Source organism: Eleginops maclovinus, chromosome 5 (assembly GCF_036324505.1).
Source record: "Eleginops maclovinus isolate JMC-PN-2008 ecotype Puerto Natales chromosome 5, JC_Emac_rtc_rv5, whole genome shotgun sequence".
In the NCBI taxonomy this organism is placed as follows: Eukaryota; Metazoa; Chordata; class Actinopteri; order Perciformes; family Eleginopidae; genus Eleginops; species Eleginops maclovinus.
In genome coordinates, this window is record NC_086353.1 from 2,281,085 (window position 1) to 2,298,842 (window position 17,758).

Here is a 17,758-nt window from a genome sequence, read left to right on the forward strand (position 1 = left end):
CACACACATAGGTATATATAATATCATATATATCAAATAATATATTCATATTTCATATTATATATTCTTTATTTAATTGAATGCTAGTAGATTTCATTGCACTAAGTATAGAACTGGTCTATCTTGTCTGTATTGCTACAAGTTTCAGCACCTGTTAAGAAACCCACAATAGCAGTGTTATGAGCAAATGTCTACAATGAACAGTTTCAAAGAACGTATAGTGATTTCTAGCTCGTAGTGTGAAAAAAAGTATTTATTTGAATATCTCACGAAAAAAGTGAAATGAACTGAACTTTGAACTAGTTCAGAATTAAAATTGTGAACTTTGAACGTGAACTGTTCACTTTGAGCATGTATGAACTGAACTTGAACTAGTTCAGAAAAGCTGTGAACTGGCACAACACTGTCAGGTAGTCAGCTGACCTCATTCTTTGGGCACGTTGCTGAACCTAGACGAGACCAACTGCAGCAACCCCAGATCATAGCCCTGCCCCCACAGGCTGGTGACCTTTTCTTTGTCCGGGCAGTGTATTTAAAGAAGCAAAAGCTATAGAAGATATGCTGCAGAATAATATACTGGTTATTAGATTATACATTTTAAGGTTTTTTTCCTTCTTAATGTTGCAGCTGGTTATTGCGTTTTGTACTTGTTACACTACATATATCAATAAGTTGTATTCTACACATTGATGTTTTACAATCACAGTTGTTTCAATGAAAGGTGTATATAAGCATTTGGTGTATGGCAATTTCTGCACAGCAATTTCCCTTTAGATTAATAAAGAAAAGTCAAACTAAATCATATTTTAGTCTATGCGAAGCTGCTTGGGCCTTTCCTCTTTATGTTAAAATAAGTTTGAGTCTAAACATAAAAGCGGTTCTCCACCAGAGGAATGTCACTAAGCTGTAGGACTCAATTTGAGAAACATTTTTGCTTTGGTAAGCTTTTGGTTGACACAAACCTTTGTATCCCCAGAGAGCAGCTTCTTTCTTAAAGCTATTCCTCATGCATGCAGCGCTCTCTGCAGGCAGCAGGCAGGAGTGATACAGCTGTGTGAGTGCTCATAAACAACCAGAGGGATTTAACTCAAAGAATGATACAGTACAAACAAATGTGAGGTATTTCTGCATGCATATTCCCATGTTCTGCAACTCTTTACTTCTTATTCACTTTATTCAGAGCCAGAAATGATCCCTTTAACCAAACGTCATCTATCTGACACCTTAAGTTACTTTTTCGGATTAAAATCTATGAATTAAAAGAACATTATTGAAGATTGAAGCAATGGTTTGAATGTATGAGTCTTGTTTGGCCGTCTCATCATGTGTAAGAGGTCTTGGTTGGTGGTAAGCCTAATTTAGATCAGTTTTTAAGGGCTTCGATCAAATCTGTGTGCTGGACTGACCCTGCAGCCTGCATGAAGTCTTCCCCTCTCACTGTTTTAGACATTTGGCGCCATCATTCATTCAACCGTGTAGATTTCAGTCCTGATAGCAGCGGGTCCCCCTCATCCAGCACCCTGCCTGTATTTTCACAACCTCCAGGACTCGGTTTGTACTTCTGCTGGTCAGTAATGACAAAATAAACACACCACTACGGATCAGTCCAGCAGTAAACACTGTCAATATGCACATCTACTGCTGACATGTTTAACTATGTTCACTAGTGTCAATGCAAAGGTTTGACAGAAAGCTGACATACTTTTTCAGGTGACCTGGTACTTTTAAACTTGCAGGAATATACAGTAAATCATGGTTTAGGTCTTTTATCTGACAGATTGACCTGCAGTTATTAAACTTTAGGTGTGTTTATTTGCACTTTTCGTACAAAATAGGGAATACAAGACTTTGATATTGAGGTGTTATGAGATGTTTCAGACCTCAGTGACTTCTATTAAACTTTATAGACTTGTATTGGACTGCAGTGACTTGTATTTAACCCTAGTGACTTGTATTTGATTATATAGACTTGTATTCGACTTAATGTGCTTGCATTTGACTGTTATACACTTTGTATTGTTCTTCAGTGTCTTGTTTTTGACTGTTTATCTCAAAATGCAGGATAAAATAACTCATCTCCCTTCTGTCACTTGTGATATTATTAGAATTCCAAAACCAATTTAAGAATGCAAATGACAGCTTTAGTCTTTTATCGTCAACATCATAGAGTGCATCCAACATTTCTGAGATCAATAGTGTGTGTGTGTGTGTGTGTGTGTGTGTGTGTGTGTGTGTGTGTGTGTGTGTGTGTGTGTGTGTGTGTGTGTGTGTGTGTGTGTGTGTGTGTGTGTGTGTGTGTGTGTGTGTGTGTGTGTGTAACTGACTGCAGCAGCGCTCATTGTCCTCATGTGACCCTGACACATGCTTTTTATTTTGGGTCGCTGCAGCCAAGAATGTTCCATTCCCCTGCAGTGACGTCACTTCTGTTTGCATTATGTTATCCTGCCCTCCTCTCTATTCGTACACACCTGTGATCACACACTATTAGAGGCTTTAGCAGTCCGGTCACAGGCTATTTACGTCCTAGAAATCTTATTAAGGGACTAGACTGCAGCACTGTGTTTGTGTGTGTGTTTAGGTAGAGGGTGGAGGTGTGTGTGTGTGTGTGTGTGTGTGAGGTACCAGAAGCTGTGGAAGTCGCACTGCAGCGCGGTTTAAAGTCGCCTCTTTTTCCGCTGCCTGTCCTCCTCTCTCCCCCCACTCCCTGTCTGTTGTTCCCCCGGTACCGGGTATTTCGGCACCAGAAGACGGCCTGTTGAACGACAACCTAGCACCGGAGGGACCATGCTGACTCTCCTGACTTCCATGTATCTGGTGGTGAGGGCGGTTTCCTGGGAGGTGAGTTCAAAATCAATTCGGAGGATTTGTTGTCACATGCACGGTAGCTACAGTGAAGATATGGTAAAGGAAATCTTTAGACCCGAGCTCCTCTAACATTGCAACATACATAAATAACACATGTAAAAAAAGTGCAAGAAGAAACAGAGTAGGAATAAAAAAGTGCATCATGATGCATTACCAACGTGCAAGTCATGCAGATTAGCCTAACTGTATACATGTACAATAAAATACAATAAGAGATGGTGAGCAAATGCAGTGGTCTACATGGGAAATGTATGTTATTACAACAGCAGATTAGACTTACACATTAAGTATGCACACGGTATTAATAGTAAAATTGCAATACGTTTTTTTTAAAGTAATACAATAGCAGATGAGTACACCATGGTAGAAGAGTAGCAGTATATTTATTTAAAATTGACCATATAGAATTATAATTAAAGAGGTAAATTTATGCCAATTGTAAATAAACATTATAAACCATCCAGTCTTCCAGTGAGTATAAACATCTCTGCGTAATTCATTTGTATTTAATCATAGTTTATTTATCATACTGGTGACTTCAGGGAGGTGAAGGTGATGACTGCAGTGTCAGATCGTCCAGCAGTGGCTCAGTCAGTAGGGGCTTGGACTGGGAATCGTAGGGTCGCCGGTTCAAGTCCCCGAACAGACTTGAAATATGGAAAGTGGACTGCTACTTGGAGAGGTCCCAGTTCACCTCCTAGGCCCTGCTGTGGTGCCCTTGAGCAAGGCAGCGGACACCTCCAATCCCCCCTCCCCATTGCTCCCCGGGCGCTGCACAATAGCTGCCCACTGCTCCTAGTACTAGGATGGGTTAAATGCAGAGGACCAATTTCACTGTGTGTGCTCTGCTGTGTGCATGTATGTGACTAATAAAGAGGGCTTCATTTTATTTCAGTATAAAAACATAAAATACAATTATATGTTTTTCTGTTTCAGTTGCAGAACTTACAAATAACTTACAATAAATGACATGATTAAAAAGTTAAAGCTCAGTCTTTGCTATATGCTATCACAAATGGTAGGGGGGGGGGTCCGAGATCAGTGTTGCAGGGGCGCTGGCCCTGTTGCCCCCCTATAGCAGACCCCGGTGTTTGGTACCGTTCCTTTCAGACTTCAGGTGTGACATGGTGGCAGGAAACCCAACACTACCTGCGTGTCTGTGCATTAACCCGGCAGGTCGTGTCTCTGACCCCGTCATTATTAATTCCGCAAGAGTCGTCTTCTCCTGGAAATGTTTGGCAGAGGGCCACATTGAAGCCAACCAGAGTAAACAGCAGTACATCCGGTCTGAGCCTTCAAAATAAAAGCGCTTTATTTGAACAGGTCTGATCAATTTCAAGTTCAAGTTTCACGTCTTTATTTACTTTAGTATTTTTGGAGGGGCAGATAGAAGAAATGGATTGGAGGAATGCAACAGAGGTCCAAATATTGCACTTTGACTTACATCAAATAATAATTAATATGTTGTTCCCAGTAAGTCCCTTTCTCACTGCCTCAATTAGGTCTAAACTAAAGCAACCTTGTTTGCGCTTTTATTTTGAAAAGCTCAATTACTACTCTCCCAGGGATTTGCAGCAAATTTTCCTGCTGCTTTGCTGCAGCAGTCGTGCCTGCAGATTATCAGCACCACGGTCAGCTCCTGACAGCGGCACAGAACAGCAGCCTGTTTTAACTTCAGTCAGCTTTATGGAAACTAAGACCCAGCAAACAGAACCCAGATCCAACATGGCTGCCCGTGCCCTTGATAGAAAGACTGTAATTTAAAACCCTTTCAATGCTGAAACTCTGAAACCTACACCCTCTCTGAAAGAACATCCCTCCCTTCCACGTCCTTCACTTTCACTCTGAGCTCCGTCGGGTTGCAGTCTATTGACAATAGTATGTGGACACAGTCATATGATCGGTGTACCTGAACCACAGGCATCCATCTGTTAGTGTCTCCTGCAGGATGTTGGTGAGATGAGAGTCAGGGACAGGGGGACTTTTATTTCTGGACCTGACTTTGTGCACTGCTTTAATGTTGTGTTGTAAGGAGAAGGAGAGGGCCTTTCCCAAACTGTTTTCAGGGATTTGGAAGAACATTCTTGTACAAACATCATGGTACGATATTAAGGATCCTGTCATTGGAAGTAAGGACCCCAAACTCAAACAAACCTAGTCAAGAAGTACTATCAGTCCAGGGCATCAGACCGTTGGGCAGTCAGTGATGTATCCTTATAACTTCACTGTTCCTTGGCAACATACCCATACGTTTTGTCATACTAAATATATTACTAAATTACATTTCTCTTACAATGTATTTAGAATGTGTTCTCTGCATTAGCTTGCCGTCCTGTTTGACGGTTAACAGACATTACTGCTCTTCAAAGTCACCGGTGGCTCTGAAGGAATCATATTATGCACATATTTCAGGTTCATATTTGGATTTTGTCTCCATGCTTTAATGTTCAAAAAGCTCTTTATTTTTCTCATACTGCCTGTGCTGCTGGTTGGTTAGCTGGCTGGCTCTGTTGTGATTGGTCAACCACTAAGAGATGTCCCGCCCCTTAGCCTATCACGTACAATTTGTTGGAGCGCTAGCCAAAAGAAGCACAAGTGTTACATAGTGATGTCACTGTGTTCTGGAATCAAACAAAGGAGTGCTATGGAGGCGTTTCAGGCAGGCTGGAGGGGGTGGAGTGTGTGGAAGAGAATCTCGCTCTAGTGGGAACACAAGGATTTTTTAGCCTTTGCAGACCATTTACATGCACAAAAACACACTACAGGAAAGAGAGAACCCAACAAGCAGAAAAGGTCCCTCTAAATATGTTGGTTGCCCATCCCCAGCAGTACAGTCCTGAGCTTCCTGCTGACTCGTGTCCTGAAATGTTTTTTTTTTTAGTCGTAAGGATGTGAGCTCTCCGGTGAACTCTCTGCTCTATAAACGTCAGCAGATCAGATGCGGCTCGGCTCAGGGTTGCCTGCTGCGAGGCCGCAGATAACAGGCTGAACAACAACAACTCAACCCGCTGACTTCCTGTAGTCTGGGTGGTGAACTTGACCTCAAATGATCTTTGACCTCTGACCCTAGTCACCCAGAACAATCCAGAGAGCCCACTGTGAGCTCTGTGTGACATCAGGAGGAACTGGGACAAAAAAAAACAATCTATAATCCATATGATATTGCATTTGGATCCGTGGGATGGTGAAGCATATAGTAGTGCCATTAATGAGTAATTCCAATTGTCTCTTAAAGATTGGCTTTCATTTTTATTTTGGGACAAACTTTTATCAGAAACCAAAGAAAGGTCTGTCAAATTGTTTGATGATTAAAACATGCTTATAATATACTTTACTATACATATATTATCCATATATTTGTCCCCTTGTCTAATGGTCTACTTTCAAGCCTTTACCAAACTGCAGGAATAACAAGTCCATTTGTTTTCTTGAGATATAGTTTATTTCTGCCTGTAGAAAGACTAAATATTAAGATCCTTTATGATAGAGATGTCTAAGAGCTATCTGAATTAGCCTTCAACACGGAACATCTCATTTATGTGTAGCATTGAAAGATAAACCTCTGCTCATATCATGATAGAAAAAACATAGCTAAAATCAAGTCACATTTCAGTGCAAGAAGCTGTACACGGTCTTAAGTTCAGGACGCATCAGTAAGGAGACAATAGGTTAGATGTAGTCATAAAACCCCACAAAATGCATATATTAGCTCTTATAAACGCATGTGAACAACATGCTAAAAGCATTTTGTTCATTTTATGGGACGTCTAAAGGACTTAAAGGATCGTTACGTGAAGCTGCTTAGCTCCTGCAGGCCTCAGAGGAATGCTGTTGGTACACAGTCCTGCTCCCTGTGCTGTTCTAATCTGTCAGGGCTGTGGCTGGAATAGTTCATGGAACATGGTGACTCACTTTTTGTACATATAAACTAAATGTAGTGGAGAATTAGTATCGGTATATATATATAGATATAGTAGAATCAGAGGGTTTCATCCTCCGATTCTACTATATCTCCATTTAAAAAGTAGAGAAGTATAGGCATAAAGTAATACATGAAATAAGTACCCTTAAATATGTACTTAAGTGTAGTACAGTCACGTTAAAGAATTTCTAGATCGGTTTCAGGAGATCCTTTAGATTCTTTAGCTTCTTGAGGACGTCCAAATATTATTGAAGGCATTGGAAAGATGTTTGGAGATTCTTGATGTATGTTTTAAGGTCTTTGAGGTCTTAGGTTTTATCCTTATATGTGACACCTAAGGCTTCATTTCCCCTTATCAGTTCTGCAGAACCCCTTAACAGAATTCCTCAGTTAAGGAAAAATGTAACAGTACAGTTTCTATGGAGACCTTTTGTTTGTAAGATTTTTGAAAAGATCTGTCCCAAACAATTATTGTTTATTTGTTTGTCTGTTTACAATTTGTTGGCTTGAACATCTCTACAGCACCACAATACGTCATTAAAAACTGTATTTTGACACATCTTTAGCCTTTAACAAATATTGGACTCAAAAAGTTGTTGTATTTCTTAACATTGGTTGGTAAAATCCCAAATTTAAGGGATACGTGGAAGTTCTTGAAAGGGTTTTGAGGTGATTACAGTTGTCCTTGAGTGTTTCCAGGGGTATTTAAGGTGTGTTCATACATATAAATATTGACCTGTCTTTTTTATAAAATATTTAGTATAATTTAGTACTTTAAAGTTTATGAGATATTGAATAAAAGACAGATTAAACTCTCAAAGTGATGTCGCAGCCTGCACGAAAAGTGGTGCAGTTCCGCTGTCGGCCACCAGGTGCCGCCAAACCGCCGCCTCCTGATTCTCTGTTGAAAAAAAGACTCTTTTCAGACAATCCTCTTCCGTACATGGATTAGGGGGCGCGGTGCGAGCAGCGCAGTGCATCAAGGGAAAATGTGTTCGTTTTGTCCTGTTGGCTCGGTTGTTAAGCCTGTGTCAGAATCATAAAAGACTACAAGTCCCTGCGTGAGTGCGGAGAAACCGTTTCACCGCCTGACTTTACAATACAAGCGCAGAGGTGACCCTTCCGACTATTCCTACTCAGCCGGGAGACCAGACACACCACAGCTGAAGCATCCTCACCCCTTAGCTAAAATGGTAAGAAGCATCGTTAGCTGCTTTACTGTATGTGTCTAAAGGTTTGATTATGTAACAGAAGTGCTCTAATGAACGCATTTACAGTTTTAAAGGTGTTGCATTGAGAGTTGACATTGAGAAAAGGGTTGCAGCGTCACAATTTAAACTCACTTTCTGCTATTTTCTGGACGTTTTTGCATGTACTGAATCCGTGATAGGGCACAGATGTTTGCGCAGTTGCAGCACTGATTTTAGAGGTGGTTCCCAGACGATGCAAGGTTAGCATCTGCAGTCATGAGTTGTGTTTTAACACTTGCTGGTCTGCTGTACATTCATGCATCTGCCTCCATTTTAATAAGCAGGCAGTGGCGTGGCTGTGGCGTCATCATCGGCCTTTCTTTTATTCTGTCCAATCATGACAGCAGATTCACCAGTTAGAAAATAGCTTAAAAAAACGCGCAATTTAATTTAGATTTCTTGCTTTTTTTCGATAAGTTGCAGCAGTTTTTATATTATGCCTGACTTTAGTGAAACCAGCCTTCAATTCGGCTTGTATATTAATCACCATGCATTATTTATAGTACTTCAATTGGGCTGCTTTCAGTATTTGGCACAGTTAATGGCGTTTTGTAATTTGTAGTTTGTTTTAATTGCACCTGCTGCTGGATTGATGCCGAATTAAAGATCAGCTGCCACAAATAAAGTCTAAAATTAAACTGAATGTCCTCCCCTGCTGTACCAGTGTGCAAGGTCATTTAACATTGCACAGATATTTGAGTTTAGTGACAATTCCTCTTTGTACAGAAGGTTAGAGGAGGAGGAGGAGGAGGAGTCCATGATGAAGGCCTTCCATCCGTTAAACACAGGGTCTTTAACTCCAGACCAACAATGCGTGTTACTGCCGCCTCGTTTCCTCCCTATCTAGGTCAATGACACATTTTTTTAATCTGTGTGTTTCCACCCCTAGGCCGAACCAATCCGTGTTGTGGTGACTGGCGCTGCTGGTCAGATCGCCTACTCCCTGCTGTACAGCATCGCAAAGGGAGATGTGTTCGGGAAGGAGCAGGTAAGACCCTGGATTACATAACCTGCAGCAGAGCCCCGTTCCCCCTGAAACTGCACAGACAGCTGGGCCATGCACCGTGTGTGTGGAGCATGTTACATAATGTTCATCATGAATAAAACAGGTTTAATGTGGGGGATGCCACCTGCTTATCTGAGACCTTAACAGGGAAACATTTTACTGTAATAATATTTTCAGCAGGGCTTTGTTATACTTTTCCATCAAATGCAATAAACTGATTGGCCCAGAGGAGGCACTATGATTAGTATCTGACTCTGCTAGTGATATTCAACTTTGTGCTATTTTGTAATATTTATCAGCAGCTCCTGAGTGTTTTTTATCTTTAGCAGCGTTTGCATCATCCTCAGAAATCCTGAAATGTTTCTTATGGATGTCATGCATGCTGAATTCCCCAAACTCTTTAATCTGGTGACATGTTGTATCTGATCATGCCAGTATGCAAGGGCAAGCTACAATGCAAGGTTTTCTTCATGGGGTTTGGTGATAAATGCTCTTCCTTTATTCTTAGCAGTGTTTAAACCATAACCATTCTGGTGTTGTTGCAGGATTTATACACTTGATTTTATAAATTGTATTTTTCTAATTCAGTAAAAAGGTTTGAGCAGTCATAAAAAATAATACACTTCACAACTCTGTAAATTAAACGGTTTAATAAGAAATAAATAAGAGGGCGTCAGAACCTCTCTTACAGTTACAAAGAAATGCATTTCTGCAAAAAATTATGGAATTAATAGAAAGAGAATTGGAAAACCATGTAAGAGGTTTTGACCCGTTTAGTATTTTCTAACGCCTCATTATATAGAGGGCAAATGAAGCGTCACAAACTCTCTATTATTTAAAGGTGCCTTACAATTATAGAGGAAAGCATTACTGCAGAAAATACTGGAATTAATAGAAAACTTTGGAAAAACTCGTTTCGGGAAAAAACGTTTTTGAACATTTTAGAATTAAGCTCCTTCTGATGAGTCATGGTTACAGTTGTTTCCATATTCCACATTTCATCACCAGGTAATGCTTTGTAGATTTTAGGGTGATCTATTTTGTTGTCCCTGTCGTTTCTCAGCCCATCGTCCTGATCCTGCTGGACATCCCCCCCATGCTGCCCGTGCTGGAGGGAGTCGTCATGGAGCTGCAGGACTGCGCCCTCCCGCTGCTGAGGGGTGAGACGACGCTGCGCTGCTGCATGTTTCAAAACACTAATCTGGCCTTTAAATCAAAGATGAAATGCATTTAGTTTCCCCAAAGCTTTAGACTGCTTTACGAGGTTTATTTAAAGTAAGATAATTCACACTAAAGGAGAGACAAATATTCAGTGGATTTGGGAATTCCTGGATAAAAGTGCTACATTTCTGGAGATGTGACGTTCAAATGTAGCTGTCATCAAAAGTGATAACATATTTTGGTAAGTGTGGTAATATTTTACAAGTCAATTTAAATTGGAAAAGAAAAATCCTGGTTAAAATCAACTATTGATGAGGACAGAAAGGGTTTCATCTATTAATTCAATCCTAATATGTTCATTAGTGATGGAAATTAGCCTGATAACAGGCATCATTGTAAAGCAGTTTGCCAGTGAGCATCTTCCTTATCATTTCATCTGAAAAATTCTCAACTTAAATACAGAATCATTTTCCTTTATTTGGAATTTCCTAATAAATTTGACTCTGAAATGTATTATTTTCTGAATTTCAATTAACTTTTGAGCTCAGCGGTATCATATCTGTTCTGTAGCAGATAACTTTGAACATCTATGATCCTTTTCTGTACTTAATTTGGTTAGTCATTAAAAACAATGGGTTTGCATGCGTTTTACGCCACATGTCGGTTATTTCAATACTTAAAACTCCTCTGAAGCAAGACTAGACGATTGCAAACCTCCGATGAGGAAGGAAACGTGCACAATAACAAATGCACTGAATATATTTTTTAAAAGTCTGTGATCTCGGAAACAATTTGTTGGAGTTATATTTTGTTCGTCCCTCAGAGAATAAAATGTCTCTGATAAAACTTCAGCAACTCGTTGTAATGTGGACCACATGCCTCTGCATCTGGATCACATTTTAATGCAGAACACACTGTCGAATTTGTCCTTCATAACCTCTGCTGCTGCTTTGTGGTGGAGGAGGAGGAGGAGGAGAGAAAGGAGTGTCTAAACCCAGGCCTCTGATTGGCCGGTGGTTAAGACACCACAGTAGCCAATGGGATCAGTGGTGGGACAACAATGAGGGGAAGTGAACCCTGACTGAAGTCCAGGCTGATAGCAGTTTAACTTCTAATACCAGAAAACACATCTTATCAGGATCAGACGAGGGAAGAGAAAAACTGAGATAAAAAAAAAGATCTGAGACAAAGAACGACTCAGTGAAGTGAAAGTCTTCCTACAGAACATAAAGTCCAGTCTGTAATTTGAAAAACGTCAGGACTATGGACATCAACATGGTTGTAAAATAATGCAGATGTTTTTGTTTAAAGGGTGCCTTATCAGAACCAATACTTCTCCTTATCGTTGTCAATACTTTCCAGAGTCACCTCCTGTCACCAGCAGATTAGATATCCATGAGATCAAGAGGTTGTTAATGCATGCTAACAAATAATGTGTGTCAGAGTAAATAACTGTAAGAAATAATTCAAGAGCTACAATACAACTGAGTAAGAAGATAATGCACAGCTTAATCAGCCAAATACTTTGATTTGAGGTAGGTTACTATTATATTGTGACTATTAATTAACGTTAAACAGGCAATAGAAAAACCATAGTTCCATTTATTTGTTCTTCTTACAATTTTTCACAAACATAACCCAGGTTTTACGCTACAACTTAAGGAAGTGGACTCACAATGCTATCATGCTGCTATGGAAAGCGAAGTATAAGCTTATATAAATCAGAGGGTAGTTTGCACTGTATGTACAAAAAATGAAAAATAGGAACTAATTTTGCTTTATAATGTAATTATGGAACGTTAAGGTTCATGGTGCTGTATCAGTGTTACAAATTATACAATATATTTAAATAAACATCAAACGCTAACGCTACATGCTAATACCGGAGTTCCTTTACCTTCTTTTTTCTGGGACTGCAGACCGGAACACAAAATCCAATCCATATAATAAACATTGTTTTAAATGAATATAAACTTACTCCATCCTCCCCCTCCTCCCCCCCTCAGAGGTGATCCCCACTGACAAGGTGGAGGTCGGCTTCAAGGACATCGACGCCGCCATCTTGGTCGGCTCCATGCCGAGGAAGGAGGGGATGGAGAGGAAGGACCTGCTGAAGGCCAACGTGGCCATCTTCAAGACTCAGGGCTCTGCTCTGGAAAAGTACGCCAAGAAGACCGTCAAGGTGACACTTTGATCCTACATTTCATTATATTTAATGTCGTGTATTGATAGATCAAGGTGTCCCACAGGCTCATGATCCACTCTAATCATCAGTTTGTTTCAGGGCTTCTGGGAGTTTTAGTTACAGGGAAATGAAAGTGCTTATCCAGCGTCTGCACAGAAACTCTTTCCTCTAACAGCTGACTGTCTCTGCTCTCAAGTTTAGTCTTAAAGCAGCTGCACATTTCTGCAGAGATCAAATCTGGAAAAACAATTCCTTCTTCTTCACCTTTGGGTGTTTGGTTTTTGTTCCAGTTTTGCAGCAGCTTCTATAGGACGCCTGTGGGGAATTGTATCACTTGGACTTAACTGTAGGGGATTTGGCCGAGTAAAGTCTACTCTGTCGGATCATAATGAATCCGACAATTGTGTTTTACATACAGATACTCCGGCTAATGTCTAGATCAGCTGTGTCGAAAGCAATGTCACTTCCGCAGTGGGAAATGAGAATCACATCAAGAGTTAGACCTATAGAGTTTACTCAGATGCTCTTAAAAACCTTTGGTTAGATCGTTGCATCGTCCCATATAGTCTACTCCCAAACGACCTGGTCCTCATAATGCCCCAAAAAGTCAAATTTAAGATGATGCTCAGTCTGCATTTAGTCATGTAAAACTGATGCACCCAGATGACATCTTTATCAACACACAGCAAACTCACCACAAGCTGATTCCCCGGCCTGAAAAAGTGAAGTAAAGGATCATGTGCTGCCTTTTACTCTAAATGTGATGCATTAATGTTAGCATGCAAGTAAGCCTCAATAATTGGCCTTGTTCTAGACACCAGATATCTTTTCTATGATGCTACATCCTTCAATTTCTTCAGCTACAACAATGCAGCCAACACATTTTGAGAACCTAAATAGATAACATTTACGAGGGGCTGTGTTTGGCCCACATGCCGAGAGAGTAAATCATTTCATGGTTGCAGTGCAGTGTGAGAAATGGGTTAAGTCCAAAGCATTCAGTTAAGCAGAGAGGCCCCTACGGACTCATAGTCCACCACGAGTCCTGCGTCAGTGTGACGAAGGAGGTTTCTGCTGAGGTCAAAGCTCAGAGCGTCACATGTGGAGAAGAGTTGAACCCTGTGAGGACTTTAAACCGCTGTCACACCAGAAACATCAGAGCAAAGATTATTCGCTGAATAACTGAATAACCCCCCCCCCCCCCCGTGTGACAAGTGTTTTGATTTTTGATATCTTTCAGGTCTTGGTCGTTGGAAACCCAGCGAACACCAACTGTCTGATCGCCTCCAAATCCGCTCCGTCCATCCCCAAAGAGAACTTCTCCTGCCTGACCCGCCTGGACCACAACAGAGCCAGCTCCCAGGTACACACGCACACACACACACACACACACACACACACACACACACACACGCCTAACCCCAAACATAACCTCAACGTATCCCTAGCTATCATTAACCCTTAAGCTAACATGTGACCCTGCAGCAGCTCTTTGAAGGAGTGGAAAACATGTTTTACTCTGAAGGTCTTGAACTCACACTGACCGTCACGTGTAGAAGAGCTGATGTAGAGTTGAGCATCAGATGTAAATTTAAGGGTCAGAGATTTTTATCAAGACTAAATCCCAAAACCATCTGACCACAACAAATGATTCTGATCAAATCTAACTGAGCAGGCTTCTTCCTCTTTTTCCCAACTTGTTTGTCAAATGCCAGTTTTCATGCAACCAAACTGTAATATCTGAAAAATTACGAGGATAGCTATTTGCTTAAATCAATAGTACCTTGGTATTGGTCAATCCTGCATCTAAATTTTAATCCATACATGCTGAATTCTAAGAATAAAAAACAGCTAACACGTGCATTATTTGAGGAGGAGAGCAATTTAAGTACAGTTTGTTAAACATATCCTAAATTGGACACAGGTTTGAGTGTTGTTGACATTAAAGGAATATTTTAGTGCACAATAGAGTTGTTAGAAAGAAGGAAAATAAACTAATTATGCACAAATCAGGAATCATAGAGAAAATAACATATAACATATAGCATGAGGCGCTAACGTCACTTCCGGTCAAAATTAAGCCCCGCCCACTTTCCAGTTAAAATCCTGCATCAGAGCGAAGCAGAAAATATCTGTCTGTGTCTTCATGTCTTAAAGCTGCTGAGTCATATATTACTCCTCAAACAACAAATAAATCCAGAGCTCCGGTTTCTTTACTTCCTCTCCTTAAAAAGGAGAGTGAAAGAAAGGATCAGAAATCTCAGTTTCAGTGTCAGCCTGCTGCCTGCCACTCGTCCCCCGGCAGACCCACCGGACAACCATCCCCTATTTATTCTCCGTAAAAACAGAGCTGTCTCTGCCGTCTGACCAGACATCTGACCCCATCTCCATATTTCTGGACTCATTAAACCGTTTCTGACCCACAGAGATATTGTTTTCTGGCATCACTTTAACATTTTACAGGGAAATCTGCATTTTGGTTTGAGGGGAACACTGGGAGCACATCTGTTTACAAAAAATAGGAAAATGTGCAAAATATCTACTAATTTACTATTAATCAACATCAATATTCGTTTCCATTAATGATCACAAGGTGACGATTGAATGACTTTTCTATATGAATGCATCGTTGCCAGTATCTGAGTGTAGTGTCCGTCCCCCGCCTGCAGGTGGCGATGCGTTGCGGCGTTTCCGCTGACAAAGTGAAGAACGTGATCATCTGGGGGAACCACTCCTCCTCCCAGTACCCCGACGTGCACCACGCCAAGGTCAACGTGAACGGCTCCGAGACCCCCGCCTACGACGCCGTGAAGGACGAGGCCTGGCTCAGAGGAGACTTCATCTCTGTGAGTCTCGCTGTGAAACAAGAAGTACAGTAGGGAGGAAGGATATGAAGGAAACCCAATAAGATACATAAGAGAAAGAAAGACAAGATAAAAGAATAAAATAAGTTGGATAAATAAACACAACACTTGGTGTGTAAAGACAAACAATACAAAAGCTACAAGTCTGTTAAATTAAGAGTATGAGATGAATTTACTGTAATGCAGTCTTATAAAACAACACATCTTGCTTTATATCATAATAATAATATAGAATCAACATATTAGAAAGTCCTAGAAATGAAAGCTTCAGTCAATACATTTTTTGGGTCCTTTTGCCCTTAATTAGATGACTTTTTTCCATGTATAGATCTTCAGGTTTTGTAGTTTCCATCCTCCTCTCTAACCTCTCCTCCTCCTGCAGACGGTGCAGCTGCGCGGTGCCGCCGTCATCAAAGCCAGGAAGCTGTCCAGCGCCATGTCCGCCGCCAAGGCCATCTGCGACCACATGAGGGACATCTGGTTCGGCACCAAGGACGTGAGTGAAGCAGGGAGACGGATTATCCATTTCTGACATGTCTTACACTGCGTAGTCTTTTCTTCCGGGTTGTTCTCACTTTTCACCATAGCTTAATTTCCTTCAGATCCACACAAACGATGACATGTATTCTTATGACGGGACATAAAAGGAGTCGCTTTTTATTAAATAACTTGGATGCTTTATTCTTAAGTTGCTAAACAAATCTGGATTTCTTGGGGGGGAAGGTATGATCATTCAATCCTTTAGAAAGAGTTGATGTTTAACAGTACCACATTCAGATTTCCCCTGTTTTCCTGTAGTTATGTACCACAGTGTTGTTGACATGTTGTTAATTCAGACCGTTTCCTGTTGACAGGGCGAGTTCATCTCCATGGGTGTGTACGCCGGCGGGAACTCTTACGGCATCCCAGAGGATCTCATCTACTCTTTCCCCATCGAGATCAAGGTGAGTCAGTCTGGAAGGAAATTATTCTCACTTTCATTTTGGCCAAACAAAGATTCTCTAGAGTAGGATTTGTAAGCAGGGAGTTCTCTTTAGCACCACAATAACAAACTGTGTCTCCTAAGATCTGGATATGTCTCGAGTCCAAATTAGGATTTTAAAAACATTTTTGATTTAATTGTTCAGCCTTAAAAAATGACAGGAATCTCCACCTGCACCAATTGACTTCAACTATACGTGAAAATGTTTGAACAAATTCAAGTTATTCATCCTGTAGAATATTTATCTGGAATATACAAGCAGCTGAAAACTCTGAGTTCAAAGATGACTTTTCCCGTTAACAGGTTCATTGATGGGACATTTTTAGGGGAAGATGGTCAATATTTATTAGAAATGTACGAGGAAGGCGGCCACATTGAAAGCCTATCAAAATGGACAAAATAAAAAAGCATTCCCTCTGTCCCCCCCCCCACCCCCCCCACAGAACAAGACATGGAAGATGGTGGAAGGACTCTCCATCAATGACTTCTCCCGTGCAAAGATGGACGCCACGGCGGCCGAGCTGGTGGAGGAGCGAAACACCGCGATGGACTTCCTGTCCCAGTGACTGACTCCCTCTGCTGGCCAACAGCAGCAGCAGCACTTAGACCCCCAGAAGAGTTGCTGCTCGCGGCTCTGAGGAAAAAGAAGAAACTCTCCACTCATATTAACCGTCCCAGCTGCCCAGTGTGTGTTTCACAGTATGTGAGTGTGTGTGTGTGTGTCACTAGGCCACTTCTTCATCAGGTTTTCAGAAATCCTGTATAACGACCACAACCTGGCCTCCTCCGTCTGCAAGGCCCGAGAGAATGTCTGTCGGTAGATGATAACGCACACTAGCTGTCCAGAAACTGTAAAGGATCATGTTGACACAAATAAAACAACAAAGAAACTGACCCAACAAAATCCAGTTTATGCTTCTTTCATGCTCAGAAGTCAGAGGGGTGCAGGAATGAGTCCTAAAACTCAGAAATGAGTTAGCATTTCAAGGCTACCGGTTTCCCCAAAGTCAATGGGTTTTTTTAATGGATTTTTGGAAAGACACTTTGGTTAGCACAGCCTTAAAGAGGTTGACATGTCTTGTTTTGAAACGCAACCTTGGAAAATCACTTCTTTTTTTTGCCACAGTTTAATTTCTGCAATAATCCAATTGAGCAATCCAGCTTGGTTTTTCGTCGAGGGAACCAGTGCGATGCTAACTTCCTGGTCGGCCAACAAAACACCTTTACCCCTCTATAATGATACAGTTCATCGCTGCTTATTGCAGTTCTTGTATCAAAAATTACACTCAACTTTTATTTTAATGCTTAAGACAGGTGTTAAACAAAAAATGTAGCACTTGGTGTTTTTACTTCATCCCAACCATCTTTTTAAGACCTAAACTATCAGCAAATATGCGTCTGTATTGACGGCTTGATAAACTTAAACATGGCCTCTGTTTGTGCCAATCTTCTGACCCTTCATAGTGCATACAGTACATTAATATGTCCACAGTATTTATGTTTTCTTGCATTATTTCAGCCTA

The 17,758-nt window shown here is 40.9% G+C and overlaps 1 protein-coding gene across 2 annotated transcripts; it reads left to right on the forward strand.

Annotated features, from left to right (window-relative positions):
- The first annotated feature begins 2,582 nt into the window (after nucleotides 1-2,582).
- LOC134865141 (malate dehydrogenase, cytoplasmic-like) lies at nucleotides 2,583-17,139 on the forward strand. Of its 2 annotated transcripts, none has more exons than XM_063884582.1 (9): nucleotides 2,583-2,838; nucleotides 8,927-9,025; nucleotides 10,107-10,203; nucleotides 12,211-12,386; nucleotides 13,630-13,752; nucleotides 15,059-15,235; nucleotides 15,636-15,749; nucleotides 16,108-16,197; nucleotides 16,679-17,139. In XM_063884582.1, the coding sequence occupies exons 1-9, from the start codon at nucleotides 2,785-2,787 to the stop codon at nucleotides 16,799-16,801; spliced, it is 1,053 nt and encodes a 350-aa protein (XP_063740652.1). In that variant the 5' UTR covers nucleotides 2,583-2,784; the 3' UTR covers nucleotides 16,802-17,139. The 2 variants fall into 2 exon arrangements, with proteins under 2 accessions (XP_063740652.1, XP_063740653.1); XM_063884583.1 differs by lacking the exon at nucleotides 2,583-2,838 and adding an exon at nucleotides 7,781-7,980.
- The last annotated feature ends 619 nt before the right edge of the window (nucleotides 17,140-17,758 follow it).